General features: G+C 45.5%; 1 protein-coding gene across 4 annotated transcripts in view; it reads right to left on the reverse strand.

The window, feature by feature from the left end:
- Window positions 1–19,135: 19,135 nt before the first annotated feature.
- The window catches only part of IAPP (islet amyloid polypeptide), a 48,168-nt gene continuing 45,625 nt past the window's right edge, over window positions 19,136–21,678 (reverse strand). For all 4 annotated transcript variants that reach the window (XM_081880260.1, XM_081880261.1, XM_081880258.1 and 1 more), the window contains exon 4: window positions 19,136–19,763. In XM_081880260.1, the coding sequence (XP_081736386.1) occupies window positions 19,592–19,763 (172 nt within the window). In that variant the 3' untranslated portion in view covers window positions 19,136–19,591. The remainder of the gene's footprint in view (window positions 19,764–21,678) is intronic.

Raw genomic sequence — 21,678 nt, forward strand, 5'->3', positions numbered from 1 at the left:
TCTTAAAGTTGGGGAGGGTGCAAACAGCTTCTCCACTCCTCATTTAATGTTCCCTGGTTCCCCATCACTGGTCTTAAGTGCCCCAATTCCACCAAGCAGCCTGTGTTCTTTTAAGTGCTTTTTGCCCAATAAAGAATTCTGAAGAATCAGAAGCATTGCAGTATTGGGTGACATTTTCAATGGTCCTACTAAAGCGGGGCAGCGAACGTTCCCTCCATGTGTTGCTGGACTCCAATGCCCATGAGCCACAGCCAGCATGGCCAATAATCCGGTGTGATGGGAGTTGTATTCCACATCAACTACCAAAGGGATTACCCACCTGTATGTTTCTTTTTTGTTTCTTTCTTGCCTACTGCTGAAGAAGCAGCGCTGTTGTTGTCGTTGTGGCGGCTGCCCATCTTCTCTCCAGTTCCTTAATTAATTCCCTGCCTGCTTCTGTGCAATCTTGAAACTGTCAGTGTTCAAAGGGAATCTCCCCCTGATATTTTTAAGCACGAAATCCCTGGCACCCTGGAGCGCCTTTGCCATTCTTATTTGCAATTTCCTTTTTGTTTTTATCTGCCCCTCCAACGCCACCAATTCTCGGCCCTTTCACCGGAGACATTCCGAAGCAGAGATGACATCATCTATCATGTTGTGAGGAGGCGGCGGCTCTTGACAGTTCTATTTTGCTCTTTGTTATCAAACTGCACCAATGTCACTTGGCATTACTTGTTTCTGTCTGGGGGAACTCAAATTGATTCTGCCAGCAACATTTGCAATACATGGACTCGGTCATTGCTCTTTTCCAGGTGCTCATCTCCAGTTCCCAAGTGGGTGTTGTAGGTTGGCCAACACTGCTATCTTCTGTATGCCTACTCAGAAGTAAGCAACACTAAGTTCATTCAGACTTGCTGCCAAGTATGAATGTCTAGGATCGTGGCCTAAGCTGCAACAGATCAAAAGCAAAGAAGCTATGGTACAAACACACCAACATGTAGTTTCTGCCTTGAAAAACATTTCCTTTCATTGGGAAGAAAACCCCTTTTACTTGTTCTATTTTTAATAGCCATTCCATTGGATCTAGACGTATTTACACTTATTTTGCATAGAAGTGAATGGGCATTAAATCATGGCCAACTTCCCCCACTGATTTCAGTGTAATGTAAGTTCAACGAAGGTTGCAGTTCTAAGGACACATATTCGGGAGACAATGTCATAGGAACATAGAAAGTTGCCTACCGGAAGCATTTTTGTTAGGGATTGTAGGACAAGATCTGCCAAGGAAAACAAATAATTTATTTATGTATGCAACAACAGCGGCAAGAGTCTTGATAGCACAAGGATGGAAGAATGAAGAAACCCCGACAAAAGAAGAGTGGCAAGAGAAATTGATGAATTACGCAGAACTGGCTAAACTGACATACAAACTACGAGATAAGGACAACTGTGACTTTAAAGAAGAATGGGAACTTTCCACAAATTATTTAAAAAGACAACAAAATGAGTTGGACTCCTTGGCAGGTTTTGAATAAGCATACACAAATTTAGCGATTGATAACATGGTAGATGGATAGGGTAAGGATTTGTACAAATTTATAACATGCAGAGAATAATATGTGCTAAGAAATCAGAGAGAGGAGGTGAGGGAAGTCTCTGGGGGAGGGGAGGGAGCGTTTGGGGGGAAAGGGGAGAAAATAATGAATATGATATATTTTGATATGTTGTTATGTTGAAATTGTTAATAAAACCATTTATTAAAAAAAGGAACATAGAAAGTTGCCTTATACTTATGTCTCCCGTTCGGACTACTGCAATGCGCTCTATGTGGGGCTACCTTTGAAGGTGACTCGGAAAGTACAACGAATCCAGAATGCAGCAGCTAGACTGGTGAGCGGGAGTCACTGCTGAGATGATATAACACCAGTCCTAAAGGATCTACATTGACTCCCAGTATGTTTCTGAGCACAATTCAAAGAGTTGGTGCTGACCAATTCAGAGTAGGCCCACTGAAATCAATAAACCTAGGTTAATAGTCAGGAGCAGCCCATTTTGCCACCTGAGGGGAAACACCGAACTCCGTGATGGGGATTGCATTCCTCATAGCCTTGGTACTTGTCTTCTCTGCCCCAGGAGTGGGGAAGACAAGCAGCAATGTCTTGCATTGGAATGCTGAACTCGGTTGGCGGGGGGTGCAGCTGCAAGGTCCTGGTGACCGTCTTCACCCCAGGGGCAGAGAAGATGAACGGCAACACCACACACCGCACCTCCCTCTCACTGAAACTCACCGAGAGTGGGGTGTTCCAGCCACGGTGGAAACAGTGGGGGGTCTCTTGTGTTTCCACCACCTGAGGCAGCTGCTTCATCCTGCCCGGTGCCATATTTATGTACAGTGGTACCTCAGGTTACATACGCTTCAGGTTACAGACTCCGCTAACCCAGAAATAGTGCTTCAGGTTAAGAACTTTGCTTCAGGATAAGAACAGAAATCGTGCTCTGGCAGCGCAGCGGCAGCAGGAGGCCCCATTAGTTAAAGTGGGGTGCTTCAGGTTAAGAACAGTTTCAGGTTAAGAACAGACCTCCGGAAGAAATTAAGTACTTAACCCGAGGTACCACTGTATAAGCTAAAAAAGCTTTAGCTTAGGGCCCCACTCTCTTGGGAGGGGGGCCCAAAAAAATTAAAGGGACAAAACTGGATGTACATTTCCAAAATATAAGATAAAAAACAAATAAAATACATATTTTGTTATGTTCAAATGGCTTTAGATACCTATTAGGTCCATAATTTACCATATAGCATACAGTATATTCAACACAAAAAACAGAGACAATTTGCTGTTGACAAAGGACAGCTGGACATATAAAGGGCCCCATTATTTTCAGTAGCTTAGGGCCTCATCAAACCTAAATCTGGCCCTGAGCCTGCCTCGTGGGTGGGTCTGCCCTTTTAGTCATAGTTTACTCTGCTGAGGACTAGCACTAGATACAACCCTAAGGAAGAAAACTTCTGTAATACTTAGGTGGTGATTTCTGGTTTCCAATTTTATGGGGATTTTGTGTGTGTGTGTGTACTTGTAAATTGCTTTGATTTTAAAAATAAAGCTGCGCTTATAAGTTTTTTTAATAAAAAAATAGAAATAAATCATGCCGTACCCAGTTGACATGCATTTTCAAGACAACAAGACCCTTCCCTTTAACTCGGCAGCAGTTTGGTTTCTAGGAACGTTAGCGGCCATCCCATTTGGGTACACCAGATGGCGGGGCAGGGAGAAAGAAAGAGCCTTGCTGGGAAACTGGTTGGCATCACCTGCAAATTATCTCCTCCATTCCTAGCACTGTTTTTTGTGCCTTAAGGGGCAAGGTTAACTATTTGCACACGCAAACACACACCCAAATCGCTGACTTCCAGCTTTCAAAAACAGAAGTCTTGTAGAAATGGTAAAGGTAAAGGGACCCCTGACCATTAGGTCCAGTCGTGGCCTACTCTGGGGTTGCGGTGCTCATCTCGCTTTATTGGCCGAGGGAGCCAGCGTACAGCTTCCGGGTCATGTGGCCAGCATGACTAAGCCGCTTCTGGCGAACCAGAGCAGCGCACGGAAATGTCGTTTACCTTCCTGCTGGAGCGGTTCCTATTTATCTACTTGCACTTGATGTGCTTTCGAACTGCTAGGTGGGCAGGAGCAGGGACCAAGCAACGGGAGCTCACCCTGTTGTGGGGATTTGAACCGCCAACCTTCTGATCGGCAAGCCCTAGGCTCTGTGGTTTAGCCTACAGCGCCATGTTCTCCAAAATATAAAAGTGAAGTAGTATCATCAACAGTTACAGATGGGTAGCTGTGTTGGTCTGCCATAGTCAAAACAAAATAAAAAAATTCCTTCCAGTAGCACCTTAAAGACCAACTAAGTTAGTTCTAGGTATGAGCTTTCGTGTGCATGCATAATCTGTATAAATCTGTGTCCTTCAAAGGTCAGCACTGGACCCTCTAAGGTCTGAGCCATAGTCTAGTTGGCTCTGACTGTTTCCATCAGTAGCTATTCCATTTGGCTGTACCCAAGGGAAAGGTGAGACAATGACCCACCCTGTTGGCTTAGCTACTGTCCCACAGCTTCTCTCAGAACTGTCTGTCCATGTCATCGCCATTCAACCCAGTTGCATCAGAGGAAGCCCAGGAAATTAGATAGCTGGGGTGGGGCCACATCCTTAGCTTGGCTGGACCAACTCTCCCCTCCCAGAACTGTCTCATGCAGTGAGCGTTCCAACTGGTTACTGTATAACTGTTATGGGAGAGTGCAAAGGAGTCGGAATCCACCTCTCCTTGCCCTCTATCTTCCTTCTCCCTTTGGCATCAGGTCTCATGAGCCATTATTTTAAAATGTAAACTATCTTTTAGTGCTTTACTGGAAAGTTGGAAGGTGTGTTGTGAATAAGTAACTTATCGTTCAACTTGGAAAAGGCTCCACAAGGAGCAGAGTTAATAACTCAAATGAACTACCATCTGTCCACTGTGCTCTGTGTTCAGTCATTTTGGCAAGCCTTATCCATTCACCTAAATAAACGTGCAAGGGGAATCAGCTGGTTCCCCTTGCCCACACTGCGTTAAGGATCACGTTAGGAGAATCTGCTTGCTCAGACTGCATTAAGAATGTTTCAAGAATATTTGTGCTCAAAAAGCTCAGCCTTGAGCTAGCCTGATAGAAAGTTTGCACCCTGTTTTTCTTGCCGAATCTGGCATCCAGCTCTGATAATGCAGGCATGCTTTTCCTTGGAGAATGTGACTTAATTTCAATGTGTGTGTAAAGCTAAGCCAAGGGAATACCTCTATATCCACCTGTGTAATTTAAAGTTCTGTGGACTCCACTTTTGTGAGTCCCTCAGTGGCTGCTTTTCTAAGTAAAGCCACCTCAAACATCACAGTGGTGTGTTTATTGAAGAAATCACTATGTCTGAAAATTTGGGTTGTCATACAGAAAGTGAAAATCCAGACACAAAAGTTGAGCTTGGGGGGGGGCAAAGTTAAACTCTTTTATTGGGGGGGGCAAAGCTTTGTTGTTGTTGTTGCTGTTGTTTAGTCGTTTAGTTGTGTCCGACTCTTTGTGACCCCATGGACCAGAGTACGCCAGGCACTCCTGTCTTCCACTGCCCTCCGCAGTTTGATCAAACTCATGCTGGTAGCTTCGAGAACACTGTCCAACCATCTCGTCCTCTGCCGTCCCCTTCTCCTTGTGCCCTCAATCTTTCCCAACATCAGGGTCTTTTCCAGGGAGTCTTCTCTTCTCATGAGGTGGCCAAAGTATTGGAGCCTCAGCTTCACAATCTGTCCTTCCAGTGAGCACTCAGGGCTGATTTCCTTCAGAATGGATAGGTTTGATCTTCTTGCAGTCCATGGGACTCTCAAGAGTCTCCTCCAGCACCAGAATTCAAAAGCATCAGTTCTTCGGCAATCAGCCTTCTTTATGGTCCAGCTGTCACTTTCATACATCACTACTGGGAAAACCATAGCTTTAACTATACGGACCTTTGTCGGCAAGGTGATGTCTCTGCTTTTTAAGATGCTGTCTAGGTTTGTCATTGCTTTTCTCCCAAGAAGCAGGCGTCTCTTAATTTTGTGACTGCTGTCACCATCTGCAGTGATCATGGAGCCTAAGAAAGTAATATCTCTCACAGCCTCCATTTCTTCCCCTTCTATTTGCCAGGAGGTGATGGGACCATTGGCCATGATATTAGTTTTTTTGATGTTGAGCTTCAGACCATATTTTGCGCTCTCCTCTTTCACCCTCATTAAGAGAGTCTTTAATTCCTCCTCACTTTCTACCATCAAAGTTTTGTCATCTGCATATCTGAGGTTGTTGATATTTCTTCCAGCAATCTTAATTCTGGCTTGGGATTCATCCAGCCCAGGCTTTCGCATGATGAATTCTGCATATAAGTTAAATAAGCAGGTAGACAATATACAGCCTTGTCGTACTCCTATCCCAATTTTGAACTAATCAGATGTTCCATATCCAGTTCTAACTGTAGCTTCTTGTCCCACATAGAGATTTCTCAGGAGACAGATGAGGTGATCAGGCACTCCCATTTCTTTAAGAACTTGCCCTAGTTTGCTGCGGTCAACACAGTCAAAGGCTTTCGCGTAGTCAATGAAACAGAAGTAGACGCTTTTTTTAGCTTTGCCCAAAGTTGTTGAGCTACTTTTTATGAAATGCTCCAAAATCAACACTCCCAACATGTACTGCCACACGTTTGGATTTTTAAAGTAAAAAAAAAAAATTATACATGTTTTCTTTGGCATTTCTTTCACATTAAATTGTTGGTTAATTTGTCCTAATTTACGTTGTGCAGTGCAGAGCTCTCAATCGCTAAAACTGCTGAACTCATTGAATGAGCTTGAGAAATAGTAGACTGTAAGTAATTTTGAATTCTTAAGGGTGCTGAACAATCATTTGATAAAAAATGTCTTTATGTCTAGAAGTGTGACCCTCAAACCACCAGTAATTAGCTGGCAAGGTGTGGTGGGAAACTGATAATGAAAGAGAATTAGGCTACAAAGCAACATCATTAATGGAAGGAACCTCTTTAAAAACTATGCTGTTTTCAGTTACGGCAAGAGGTATATTTTGCACCAGACTTAGTTGTATTTTCTACATCTCCTTTACCTTTAAAACTAACTGAATGAGCTACATCACTTGCATGAAGTTGAGGGTCCAGCCTTTCCCTTCATTTTTGACTTTCACTAGTTGTAGCCTCTGCAGCATCTGTTTCTTCCAGTGTCTCTGATGCTTCACGAACCTAATGAATAGGTTTTTTTTTTTTTAAAGACAAATAAGCTATCTTTCTGTTTTTCTTCATGCTTTTGTATTGCTCTCTTTTTCCACTTTCCACTTCCTGATGATAATGATGTTTACTGATATGCATGAAATCACTTTTGGGAACAACGCACAAATAACAGTCAAAATAAGAAATAAGAATGAATAGATGGAATCCTAGTCAACTGCAGTCCTGGCTCAACTCTCACCTTCCTATTCAACCTGGTCTGATTTCATGCTTGCTGAAATACCCTTGGTAATTTCTTTCTGCTTGTCCAGACACTTATTAGAACAACCACAAGCAAGTTCTGGAAAGCTCGGTAAAAAAGAATACACTAGTGCTGTAAAGCACATTGTCTTGCAACATGATGTCACAGATGTCATCAGGGAGTAGGAAAAATGAAGAGTGGATACAATACAGCAAGCTAAAATACCAGAATTCAACAATTGCAATATATTATCATCTTGTTTTGAAGGTATCCTCTCAGTTGATGATATATACTAATAACTCAGAGGAGCATCAACCACAAAGGCCTCTACTTCTTCACATACCTATAAATCTACCACTGGCTACCATCTTTCTCAAATGCTTTACTTGCCTTGGGCTGAGTATCTAATCATGCTTCTAAATTTGGGGTAGGGATCCTAACTTGGACTCCAACTCCTATTGGTCCCCAGCCAGAATGGCCAGTGGTCAGGGATGATGGGAGCTAGAGTCCAATAACCTTTGGAGACCCACTGGTTCACTGGTCTAGGTGATGAATTTGGACATTCTGCTATACCCTTTGCCTCCCTGGTTAAGTTACTCATGCCTAATCTCCACTGCTCTCTGACATCAAGGGCAGCAGAACTACAACATGGTGCCAAGCTTCTGAGGCATTTGTGAACATCTGCTTAATAGCGTGGAACTATCAGAAGCAGTTCCCTGACATGCCGCATGCGTTACATGAAAAGGTCAGCTTGCTGTTAACCTTGTGGGGAAATTTGCAAAAAATAATAATAAACAAAAATAAACCCATACGAGTCCTCAACATTTCAAATTGAGATTTCGTTTGGCAGGATGACAGTAAGCTTAACATTTCCATACTTCTGCATTTTGTTGTTGTAATACACCCTTATGGAAATGATATATTTCTTCACTCAACTCGATGGGGCCCTCCAACATCTTTTAAAAAGCACACAACCAATTTCAGTTTAAATGTTTGAATTAAGTTTGCCCCCTTTTTTTTTCATTTATCTCACCATTTATGCCAAACCCCTTTAAAATAAAAATTTGTCAAGATGGCTTACATAACAAACCAATAAAATCATTTAAATTTATAATTCTAAAGAGGGAGAATGTATAAAAACCACAGCAGCATAACAGCATACAGGTTAAGAACCTCAGGTTAGGAACTTAATTCATTCTAGAGGTCTGTTCTTAACCTGAAACTGTTCTTAACCTGAGGTACCACTTTAGCTAATGGGACCTCCTGCTGCCGCTGCACAATTTCTGTTCTCATCCTGAAGCAAAGTTCTTAACCCGAGGTACTATTTCTGGGTTAGCAGAGTCTGTAACCTGAAGCGTCTGTAACTTGAAGTGTCTGTAACCCGAGGTATACAAGAGGCATCAGGACATTTTGGGTTTGTTTTTTTAAAAAAATACAGTGTGAAATAAAAATGACTTTAAAACAGGCTGGGAGGTGTGTGTGTGTGATTGACACATCTCTTTTGGAAAGAGTTCAACAGTTAATAACATAGGAAGGGGAGTGCTAGATGAGACCAAAGGCCCATCTTGTCCAGAATCCTGTTCTCCCAGTGGCCAACGAGTTGCCCATGAGAAGCCTACAACCAAGAACTGAATTCAACAACGCTATCCAGAGGTGACTTAGGCTCCCTTGTGCCCTTGGCAAGGAGACATACCAGCGCCACCTCCGTCCCTTGTACCCTTGGCAGGGAGCTGTATTGGTGTCAACCATCCCTTGCCCCCTTGCCAGAAGAGTCTCTGTGCCCCGCTTGACCTCCCAGAGAAGCAAAGAAGCAGCCCAGGAAGTACATGAATGGGCAGGTGGTCTCCTAGCCACTTTCAGCCACAGTGAAAAGATGTAATTTTTGCGCCTCCCCTGCCCCCCGCCTGCGTCCTTGGTGAGGGGCCAACCTGGCCAGCCCTCTAGGTACATTCCTGACATAGTCCCCACTTGTAATTCTCTGTATCTGGTATGCCCTCCCCTGAGTCTTCAACTCCCCAATCTCTTCCCCGCCATCTTCAAGAGCCACCTATCCCCTCCATGACATCGCCACAGGACTCATGACAATTACCACCACTAAGGTCTTTTCTCTGATGCTCACCTATCTGGGCTTTACAGTCAATGAAATTCAACGAATGTAACATTGAATCCAGTTGGGACTACCTGTGTTCAATTGCTAATTAAGAAATTTTAGTCACATGAGGAAGTGTGTGTGTTGTTGTTGTATCAAATGTTAGTAGTACTCAGAATATACCCATTAAATTAATGGACATGTCAAACTTAGATTCATTAATTTCAATGGGTCTGCTCTGAGTAATCTTTATACAGTGGTACCTCAGGAGTGCTGAATTAACTCTGCCAGTCTGTTTGCATAGTCCTGAACTTCCCTCTGCCTCTCCCTCCCAGTAAGCAACGATGATTCACCTACAGTGGTACCTCGGGTTACATACACTTCAGGTTACATCTGCTTCAGGTTACAGACTCCGCTAACCCAGAAATAGTACCTCGGGTTGAGAATTTTGCTTCAGGATGAGAACAGAAATCGTGCTCCAGCGGCACGGCAGCAGCAGGAGGCCCCATTACCTAAAGTGGTGCTTCAGGTTAAGAACAGTTTCAGGTTAAGAAGGGACCTCCAGAACGAATTAAGTACTTAACCCGAGGTACCACTGTATATCAAATCAGCAAAGTCTTGGGTAAGAAAACTACAGTGACATCTGCATTCTCCCTCTGGTCGGGTCACTTTGCTGATAGGAATTAACCTCTACCGAGAGACTGGTCTTATACTTTGCTAACTGTTTCTCAGATAAACGTGATGCAATGCCCATAGCCGGCCACCATCCATCCAGTAATGCCATCAAATCTGATTCTTCTAGCACCATCCAAACTCTTCTAGATTGGTTTGTTCTTCCTTTGGCAAAGATGCAAGGCCAATTAATTTCTGTCCATTCACTTACCGACTCAGTATGTTCTCCGATCAAATATACCATCAATACTGAAGTTCAAAGGTCATGTACTGAGATAATTGTTTCATTCCCCCCCCCTCCTTCCTCAAGAAATACCCTAGTAACCTGATGTCGTATGAGTTTTGTCGACGGCAATTTTCCCTCAAATAATCGGTCACAGTGACCATAGCCCATTATTCTTTTTCTTCACTGAAGACTTGGTTGGTACATTAAAAAATCGCCACCTCTAGCAAATGGAACACTAGTCCAGAGCTTCCCAGGGATGTGTGAAATTCGGCTCATTTGAAAGATGGGGCTGCATTAAGCCTCCCAGATGAAGGGGCTTAAGGGGAAGAAGAAAATCCCATTAATGAGTAATGGGATGTATCATGTAATGAGTGGGTGCATAAGCCATGAGCAAGCTCAATTGTTTAATTCACAATGTTGAAGTTTCTTGCTTTACAAAGTAAATAACTATGCAATTTCCAATGATGACTAATTGAATAAAACAAAATGAGACCAATACCTTTAGGCTCATTTCTGATTCAGACATAATTTGCAGTGATTTATGACAGCATCTACTTACCCATCTTTAAATACATCATACCCTGCCACGATAGGTCTGCATCTCTAGGAGCATATTGGCAATGGCACAATCTCTCAAGTGAGGCTCCAATTTTATTATTAAACTGGAACGTCCTGGCTGCTTGGAGAAGCATTTGTCAGGGAGGTACGATCTTATTCCCTTCCACTCAGCATCATCCAACACAGAGGAGAGATGCTTTAAATTAATTCCCAGCTGGTACCTGACCCTAGCAGTTTTTCAGGTAATGACATTAGCATTAAATGAGTGAACATATGTCATCAGCCAAACAAGATTCTATCTTAAAGTGCTTTTGTGTTGAGCTGTCTCTTTCTCCAGCTTCTTATTGTTCTGTCTTCTGGAAGACCACCAGAATGGTGTGCTCCCGTGGTCTCCCATGCAATGCTGAATGTGATGCCAGACTTGGCATCGGCCTTTGTGTGTCATCAAAGCTTAAACCAAGGCACTGTTTTAGGCTGCCATAGCTTTTTATGCCTGGGAGGAGATGGGTGGCTAGTCAGCAGTTGGTAAGGAGAGGGTGAGGTCCCAGAAAAGCAACAATCTCCAGCCACACCTTCCCAAACACACTCCCAGCCTGGTAAAAACAACCAGTTGTGGTGCAAGGGGTGTGGAGAGTTGGGTGCCATTTCTCACATGTGGTGTTCCTGTGCAAAAAGTGGGGTATTTTGTGGCACCTGTAGCAGTGTCAGTTCCACAGATTGAAGTCATTGTGTAGGCATATATGGGGTGAGATGTTCTCCTAGGTGAACTCTGCAGGTAAAAATAGTCGCTGCCTCCATATCATCTGCAATAGAATATGGTCCAGAGGTAAGAATTGGAAATACCACATTTTTCGCTCTATAGGACGCACTTTTCCCCCTCCAAAAATTAAGGGGAAATGTGTGTGCATCCTATGAAGCGAATGCAGGCTCCTTGGCTTCAGAGAAAGCAACATGAAGCCTCTGAAGTGCAGAGGGAGCGTTCCCTCCGTGCTCCAGAGGCTTCGCGTTGCTTTCGCTGAAGCCTGGAGAGCGAGAGGGGTCGGTGCGCACCGACCCCTCTCGCTCTCCAGGCTTCAGGGATAGCCACCTGAAGCCTTTGGAGCGCAATGGGAACTTGCACTGCACTCCGAAGGCTTTGGGTTCCTCTTGCTGAAGCCGGGAGAGCAAGACTCTCCTGGCTTCAGCAGAGAGGGAGAGTTGCGCAGCGCCCCTTCAGCCAAGTGGGAGGAGAAATGGAAGGGGCTCCGTTTCTCCTGCTGCTTCGCTGAAGGGGCACTGAGCAGAGAGGGGGAGAATTTTTCCCCCCCTGTTCTCCCCCTCCTATGGTCCGGTGTGTCCTATGGTCTGGTGCGTCCTATAGAGCGAAAAATATGGTAATTGCTTTCCCTCATGGTGGATGTAATTGGTAGATCTACTCTCCCTTACAAGCATGTCAGTGAAGCTCAGATGCTGACAGGAGAGAAGAAGCACTGGGGGAGGACAGTTAACAGCAGAAAGCAGAGAGGAAGGGGAGAGCAGCTGTAATCTGAGCTCTGACCAAAGGGACAGACAGATATGTCAGAACTACGATAGTGGGCAAGACGTTGGAATGCAGGAAATATGCTCTGCCAAATCTTGTGGGATTTCAAAAGTGGCAAAGACCCGCGAAAGATACAGGAAGAGAAGGTGGGGGCTTCCGTGCTGGGGAAGGGGGAGAAGTTCTTAACCCAAGGTACTATTTCTGGGTTAGCGGAGTCTGTAACCTGAAGCGTCTGTAACCCGAGGTACCACTGTATTATATGCTGACCCACAGTGGGTCTACAGGAATTCAGACAGGAAACTTTTCTAGTCCTACCTATAGGTGCCAGGGATTGAACTGGCGACCCTTGGCATGTAGAATGTGCCCTCTTACCACTGTGTTATGGCCCCTACCTCTAATTATACCATCAAATCACCATGTTGGGGGAACTGTATATTCCTATGTTCTTTTATTCTTTCTCACTCTCCTCTCCTCTCCTCTCCTTTTTATCCTTTTCCATCTTTTGCTTAACATTGGAGGTGAAGTTCTGAAGAATTGGAAAGCTCGTTCACTGTTTTGTGAGACTTTAGTTACTCCTTAAAAAGATATTATATTATTGTGACATTTGGATTCCCCCACCCGCTAAAAAATCAATATATTTCTAAAAGCAAATTAATTTCGGCAGCTGTTATTAGTTTCAGCAAGTATTGAAGTCAAACAGTGATGGGGAAACGAGTGAAATTCTGGTTAGTCATCCGGCCTTCATCATCACAGGAAGTCCCCGTGTGATGTACCTATCTATATTGTTTCCCCTCCGCCCTAAAAAATGTGCAATTCCAGTGATGAAAATGCAGGGGGAGGGCAGGGAGAGGGGAGGAGAAGGAGAAGGAGGTGCTGCCAGGCTTACAAAGTCCTTCAGATCTGACAAGCATTTGCTTTCACCTTCATCTTCTTAGTGATTCGCAGGCATAGCGTTAGTCAGAGCTATCCAATCTCGTCGCCCCTGCGGCAAAGAAGGCACCGCAGAAATAAATCTAACACGATCGAGGCAGCTCTACATTTATGGGTATTCTTCTGAAACTCGTTGGAATCTCCTTGGCTGACGCTGAATGCACATGGGACCTGCACAAATCAATAGGGCCACTGAGAAATAGGAAATTTGCTTCCTTCCACCTCAATATGGGGCTGAGCATCAGGATGGGATGGGAGGCGGGGGCCGTGATTCTAGAAAGGGGTGTCCAGATTCTCCTCTTCTCCCCCAGAAGCAAACTAGGCAGGCTAAGTGTTCCCTTTCAGCAAAAACCAAATCCTTTCCCCCTTTATCTCATGCACTGCAGGGGTTGGACTAGATGACCGACTCTACGATTCTGTTTATTCGATTCCATGATTCTCTGTGTATTAGATTGTAATGGTGAGGGCAAGGACTGTCTTTGCTGACAGAGTAAGCTGGTTTGGGTTTCTCTTTTTTGGCTGAGAAGAAGGTTTAAAATGCTTAAAATCTGGGATGCCTAACAAGGGTTATGCAAGGCACACAGGCCCCAATTCAATTTGGGGGCCCAATTTAGCAATCCTGATTGGGCCCCAAACTGAACTGGGGAACTTGCACTGTCCTAAGTTTTAATTAGGTTTTTTTGTCTGAATTTGGTTTGGGGTGCCAACCCCTAGCTGGGCTATCCCCTAGTTCTGAGGGAACTGGTCTTACCTCCCCCATAACATTTTTTTTCTGGCCCCTCAAGATTTTGGTGGTGGGTGGTAAAAACAACAGGAAAAATTAGGTAGGTAGGTAGCCGTGTGGTCTGCTGTAGCCAAAACAAAATAAATAAAAATCCTTCCAGTACTTAGAGACCAACTAAGTTTTTTTTTTTTTTTTTTGAGACCAACTAAGTTTGTTAATGGTATGAGCTTTTGTGTGCATGCACACTTTTTCAGATACACAGAAAAAATTAAAGCAGAAATAGCACAGCTGTGGGCAGAGACCAGCGCATTAATGAAGGAGCAAACCACCCCCTCCTTGGCCATCTGAGAGTTCATTTTGTGAATGGAGAGCGTCAATCCCTTTTCTTAGCTGATCTGAAGAGAGGAGGGGAGGTTGCCTACCTGTGTGTGACCTATGTGTGTCTGCATAGGAGTATGCCTGACTAATCAGCTGCACATTATTCTGCATGTTGATTTTAATATTGACATTGTTTAAATTGTTATACAGTTGCCTCGAGATTGAAGTTGTAGGCAGTATAAAAATAGTTTAATAAAATAATAAATACAGTTATTAAAGGTTAAACCGCTGGGAGTTAGAAACGCTTGCTGGTCTGCTGCAAAGCATCCCGAGTTTGGCCAGTAAATCCCAAAAGTACCTTCTGTAAAGTGCATCCAAGCACAGGCGAATATATTTTCTGAATATTGTTACGCTGCTGGCCTGAGTTATTGGAAGCAAGAGAAACAAACCTCTTCTTTAAGCTTTCTGTCTTTTAGCATATTCCGGATTGCAAAAGGATTCTGGAAGATGCTTGACTCAGCAGCTGAGACAACGCACAACTGAGAAGTGGGAACCCGAAGTGTTGGTAGACAGAGATGCTGAGAGCATCCCTCGAAAGTTAAAGGGTAGTGGCATCTCGACTGGCCACTGTGAGAACAGGACGGGCAACTGGCCCAAACCAGCAGGCTCTCCTTATGTCCGTATATTCATCTTAGGCAATGGAGGGAAAACAAGCGAGCTGAATTAGTGGATGGCTTTGGTGAGGACAACAAAGAGGGGAAACAGGAAGTACAATAGTATAGAATGGTCTGGGGCTGTCATCCCTAGAAAGGAAGGAGGAGAAAAGACGGACAGGAGAGGACCCTGTACAAGAGGAACAAGGAGAAAAACTGTATCAGGGAAAACAGGAGAAAACATCAGAATGTCAGAAGAGCTTGTGGGATCAGGCCAATGGCTCATCTAGCCAAGCACCCTGTTCTCACAGTGGCCAACCACATGTCTGTGGGGAGCTTTTCATGCCCCTTGAAAGACCCCTCTTCACAGATGGAAAGTTAGTCCAGCCCTAGTTTAAACTTGGAGAATATTAACTCTTTCCATCTTTGTACATATAAAAATCTTGCTGCTGTGATCCAGGCACGGTCCGCAATTTAAAGCTCTCTGTCTGAACAGCTTTTTCCTTTTTGCTCCAGAGCTTTCCCCACACAAAAAACACTCTTTAATTGGAGCAAATGTCAATCCACAGAAAACCCAAATTCAGCTTTAAGGTGGATTTTCATGGGGATAAGCCCTTAGTTTCTTGATTCTAATCTGCAGCCTTTATATTATTCAACTGTATGCAAGAATTGCTAGTCTGCCAAGTGCGGCCAGCAGGCACAAGCGACAGGGCCTTTTTAGTGGTTGCCCTGTTGATGTCGATGATAATGATAATAACATTTGAATTTGGAAGCATTGCTGCCACCAATTGTAGACGCAGAACATAGCCATCAGGACTTATTAGTAGACGTGTATAGAATTGCACAGAGCTTTTGAGGACTCCTGGGGTCAGAGACAAAGCTGACACTGGTGCTGTCAATGGCATCAACTGATGGTGTTATAGGAAGAGAAGAAGAAGAAGAGTCCAGAGTTTGGTTCTCAGAGTGGCCAACCAGATGCCCATGGGAAACCCAGAAGCAGGACTGTGTTCTCCTTATTCACAATTCCCAGAAGCTGATATTCAGAGGCGTATTGCTCCAAAGGTTTAGGTAGAACAAAGGCATGTGCTCTATGTGTCAAGTGGCTGCCAACTCTGTACACCTCAAAGCAATCAATGTCAAAAGAAAGTAGTGAGATTCTGGTGCAGACATTTATTGCTCTCTCTCTCTCTCTTCCACTAAAATATTACTCCAAATGGAAATTGAACTCTTCTCTTTAATTTGAGGATTCAAACAGGAACAGATCATGCAAAGCAGTTCAGCATTGTCCCACGATAGCGACGCAAACCTGCATGCGCGATGGAGATAATTTTCATATATTCTATTGTTAGAGCACCTTTAGCATGACAAAGGGAGAACAAAGTTGCACAACGATTAGCATTTTAAATGGTTTATCTTGCCCTGAAATTTGACTTCAGCCTTTTGTCGGCTTTTCAGATTAGCACAGCGCATAATGACTTTTGTGAAGATGATCCTTCTGATTTGACTGGCGCACGAAATGTAATAACGCAGCGTTCCCGGGCTTGGAAGAACAGAGTTTCCTTTCCCCCCACAAGGAAGGGCAAAACCGGTTTGCAACTCAGAGGAATACTTTCAGCTTCAATCAGGGGTGGGGAAGTCCTTCCAGCCCAAGGGTTGCATTCCCCTTAACAGCAATCTTCCAGGGGCCACTTGCCGTTGGCGGTAGGGGCCAGAATCCAAAGGTGGGGAAAACAATGCATGCAAATCTTACCTTTGTGCTGTTGGCTGCATTCCAGCAGCCACTCACAAATCAGAGGCTTTTTCATGCAAACACTCCTAGATAAAGGTAAAGGGACCCCTGACCATTAGGTCCCTCATGACCAGCTTTGGGGTTGCGGCACTCATCTCGCTTTATTGGCTGAGGGAGCTGGCGTACAGCTTCTGGGTCATGTGGCCAGCATGACTAAGCCACTTCTGGCAAACCAGAGCAGCACACGGAAACGCCGTTTACCTTCCCGCCAGAGTGGTACCTATTTATCTACTTGCACTTTGATGTGCTTTTGAACTGCTAGGTTGGCAGGAGCAGGGACCGAGCAACGGGAGCTCACCCCGTTGCGGGGATTCGAACTACCAACCTTCTGATCGGCAAGTCCTAGGCTCTGTGGTTTAACCCACAGCGCCACCCTCGTCCCATGCAAACACTCCTACTGTGTCTCTATTCAAGCAAAAAAGAAGTATTATCAGTTCAAGGATGCATTCCAGCCAGGTTACACGACTTGGAAGGGTACTGAGGATGGTCAAAGAACCATAGAATCACAGAACTGTAGAATTGGAAGGGACCACAAGGGCCATCTAGTCCAATCCCCTGCAATGCAGGGATCTTTTTGCCCAACATGGGGCTTGAACCCTCGACCCTGAGATTAAAAGTCTCATGCTTTACTGACTGAGCTATTGAGGCCTGGAGAGGAGTCGTAGCTTGGTGAAAGACCTGTGAGCCTGCTGGAGGGCTGCATCCATCCCCTAGGCCTGAGGTTTTCCACCCCTGGCTTAGATGGAGGCCATTATTATTTGTCTAAGAGGGCTTTGAGCTAGAGCTGCAAAAGATTTATTCTGGGATCTCTTTGCTGTGCCTGCTGGAGTAGCCAGTTCACGCATGACTTGTGTGTGTTTATTGTTATATTTGGATGGCTTTTGTTGTAAACTGTGGAATAGGCTCATTAAATAGATATATCCTTTTGACACAAGTGGGGCTTGCTTGCAGAGCAATTGGTAGGAGCAGGGCAGCAATAACTCACACGGTGCCAGTGTAGTTAACGGTTTATTCAAAAAAACAAAACAGCGCAGGAGATCAGGCCTCGTGAGCACAGCAACTATTCCGGGCAGATCTTGCCCCAGTGAGGCAGTTGCGAGGACTGAAGGTTGAAGGTCAGAGACTTCCCACAGCTCTCAAAGCCTCCTCCTCCTGCAACGCCATCACAAGCAATCTGAGGCTTCTTTGCATTGCCTGTCTCTGCTCCTCTTCCTTCATACCACTTCTGGTCCTGGGGGACCAGGGAGGAGGGGAGCTGGTCACAGCAGGAAGGGGAGACCCCCTGGCTTCTTCAGCAGCCTGCCTTCACTCTGTCTCTTGAACCGCCCTCTGCTTCTTCCCTCTACTCTGTACTGCTCTCTGCCACAGCCTCTTCCTGCTCACGAAACCCTGATGCCTCTTCAGCTTCTGACACCTCTTCCTCCCAGTCTGCTCCCTCTATTCCCTCTGACCACTCATCCTGAGGGCCAAATAGAGATGTCTGAGGGGGGCATGTTCTGTTTCCAGACCCAGGGCTAGAGGCAGACTTAGGTGCTATGGTGTCCCGTGTGAGCCCAAAGGCGGGTAAGGAGGCACTTGGCTTTAGGAAGGAAGCGGGAGGGCTTCAGGACGCTGTCAGAGCCTCCCTCCTTCTTCCCAAAGCCCAGCACCTCTCTTATCTGGCTTTCAGAGAGCACCCCCTTGGCTCAGCACCCGGTGCATGCACCTGATTCACACAACCCTAAATCCCCTCCTCCTCGCTGCCAGGGCTCTCCATCCCTGGTATATGGAGCGGCTTAAGGCACATTCAACAGGTAGACCATGGCGTTAGGATTCTTTTCCCGTGCTGCAGTCATGGGATTGTTTTTATCACATGATGGTGTATGTTTTCATTCCACATTGTGGGAAGTCACGGAGACAGGATGTTTGTATTACTGTCCGTGATGTAGAACATTTGTCCTTTCTTCTCTCTTTCTGCTGTCTGATGCTGAAAAGGAAGGAGCTGAGTAACTATGCTCCAAGTGTGTATATGTAAATAAACGTAGTTTAGCCAAATGCTGTGCTACTGAGTCTGTACGCTGACTGCCTATACTCTGCTGGTCCCAAAGTGTGCTGATGCCTCTAAGGCTGGGATGTCCAACAGGTCGATTGCGATCTACTGGTCAATCCCTGCGAGGTTTTGGTCGATAGCGGTCAGTCGCTGGCCCCCTTCTGGCCCCATCGCCCCGCCCCACCCCGCCCTCCATTGTTGGAGAATGGAAGATGGAGTTTACAAACCCTGGCTGTGCCCCCCCCCCCAGCAATCCTTCGGTGAGTTGCTCTTTCTCTTTGACCCCAAAATAGTGAGTTGCTGTTTCTCTTTGACCCCTCCCAAAGCTAAGCCTAAAAATGGGGCTTTCCCCCTCCCTAAAAGAAGCTCAACAACTTTGACCTGAACCCAACTGGTAGATCACTGCCTGTTTTTAATTTAGTGAGTAGGTCTCTTGGAAGTTGGCCACCGCTGGTCTTAAGGTATCAGTCGCTGTGATGTTCAGACTGGAGAAAGATTTTGAATCTCCCGAATGAACGACCAGGAGAGAGAGAACATGCCAGTCAGGCATGTGTCTCTGCCAGACTCCTACTCGTGTGTAGGACCTCCTGACACATGGTTCCACTCAGATGGGACTACAAGGACATACACCTTGCATTTCGTCATTTTTTAAATCGTTTTAATTTTTTAAAAAATGAAAGAAAGAGAAACAAGTGGCTGTCACACTTTTACATTTCAGGTTTTGTGGCATGGGCGCGTGAGGTTTATTTTCTTTTGAAGGGAGGCATTTCACAACCACATTGCAGGAGCGTGTTTCATCCTTCACACACACAGAGGCATGGCGAATCCATGAAAGTCACGTACATCAGATACCACACAAAGAAAACAAGGCACTCTGAAGGATAGACAGGTATTCAATGACCAAAAGGGAGAGGGGTCATGTGGGCAGCCAAATCCGCAGGCTGCTTGCCCGAGCGGCAGCCTCGTTCAGACAAAGAGAACTTGGGTGGAGGACTTTTAAGGATCAGGTCCTTGTACATTAAAAAAACAAACAAACAGAGGGAGGGAGGGGGGATCCCTAAGGAGGACCGCGATCCTCGCCATCTTGCAACGTTAAAGCTGTAGATAGGTTGGAGGCTCTCTGTCTCTCTTGCCGTAGGTGTTGGACCCCACGTTGGTTGGCGAATAGATCGCACCGATGGAGTTGCTGGACCGGACCAAGAAGTCTGCCAGGCGCTGTGTCACGCACGTGGCCGTATTGCACTTCCGTTTCTCTAGGCGGTGGCTGGGGACATTGAAAAGAAGAGACACACGACTGTGAAAACCTTGGGACAGGCACTCCTGCTGCCATGGCTGATTGCAACATTAAGCTGCTTCACTAGAACATAACTGGCCCTGAGACAATGAACGGTGGTAGATAAATCTAATCAAGTGCATAAGAAGGGCCCTGCTGAATCCGGCTAATGGGTGGTCCAGCTTCCTGTTCTCCCAGTGGCCAACCAGGGAGCAGCACATGAGCACAAGATCCCTCCTGTGGGTTCCAGCAACTGGCCTTCAGAAGCATGACTGTGGAGGTAGAGCACATGATCATAGGTACAGCTATCGGTGGAACAGCTAGCTGGCTGTGATGGCTCTGCTCTGCTTCCATGACCAGAGGCAGTAATGAATTACCAGTTGCTGGAATCATAGTACCAAAGGGTTGACAGGGACCCCAAGAGTCATTCAGTCCTACCTTCTGCAATGTAGGAATCACGGCTAGTCAGCAGAGGTCATGGCTGGGGAGAAGGCATGGTCTGGGGAAAGCCCCCAAGGGCCAGATATACAGCCCCCCTCCCCCAGCCTGGGGTTTCCTACCCCTGGTGTAGGCTGTCAACCTCCTCTATATTTATTGAACTTTGCATATTGCGTTGTTTGACTCTGCTGTGTTGTGAAGTGACTTTGGACTCTCACACTTTCTTCATTAACCTAGAAATAGATTATCTCAGAAAGAAAGTTCTCTGAACTGTCATGAACGAGGACAAGGATCTAGAGATCATGCTAAGGGTGGCCAAATTCTGTGCGACTGCCATAAAACTTAGGGAACAAGCTGTACTACCAAAGCCCTGAGCCCGGCTTTGGCTGGGGAGGGCGGGATATAAATAAAATTTATTATTATTATTATTATTATCAAGGTTTTAAATGACAATTTTAGGTTATATTTTAGTGATGAAGATTTAATGTATATTTTTATCTGTCACTATATCTGAATTGTCTCTGTTATACCCAATTGCAATTCAATGTATTCCTGTTGTGTTTTATGATTTTCCTGATATTGTAAGTGAGCCAGAACTGGTTTGTGACCATAATAATAAAATTCATTCAACTATCATGAACCTTCATGGCTAGAGCACTTGTTTTTGCTGACCTGGATGGCATGGGATAACCAACAGACGATTTGTGATGGCCTGGGATTCCGATTCAGAGGCTGAACCAGAGGAATCCCAGCCTGCACAGGAGTCCCCGCCTCCAGGGCCGGCTGAACTGGGGCAGGGCCTTGATTCTGAAGCGCCTGCACCGGATCCTCAGGAGCAGGCACCAGGTGATTCCACTCTGGCTCCAGAGGCGGTTGAGGACTCAGTGCCTGCAGGTGAGTCTCCCCCTGGGCCCAGTAACCCTTCAGCCTCTCCTGAACTGCAGAGACTCAGGGCAGAGAGGCGAAGGGAACTGGTTTCTCCCAGGAGGAGTGCTCGCCTTAAGGCCAGGAGAGGCAGGTCTCCTGGGGGCCGGGACCGCCCCTGGCCTCAGAGAAGATAAAGGCCAGTCAGCCCGGTCCCAGGTTGCGGGAGCAACGTCGAAGAAGAGCTGTTTCGGCCAGCATCCAGTCCTGTTCCTCCAGTGTTCCTGTCCCCGCCCAGCTTCCTGCTTCGGACCTCGCCCCACTCCTTCGGAACTGTTTCCAGGCTATTGACCCAGGACCGGACTTTGACTACACCAACGGTAACCTTCCCCCCGGGACCAGCACACAATTCTACAAATTCTATCAAGAGATCTAACAACCAAGCAAGGTATTGTCCCTCTTTCTCTTGACATTTACATCTCCAGCTATTTGTACATCTAAATACTACAGAGATCCCCATCTATTAAAATCTATGTTTTGTTCAATGTTTTGTCGAAGTTGCAATCCTAATGGATAAAAGATTGAACCTTCTGTCTGACATAGA

The sequence above is a fragment of the Podarcis erhardii genome, assembly GCF_964252035.2.
Source record: "Podarcis erhardii genome assembly, chromosome: 10".
Taxonomy (NCBI): domain Eukaryota; kingdom Metazoa; phylum Chordata; class Lepidosauria; order Squamata; family Lacertidae; genus Podarcis; species Podarcis erhardii.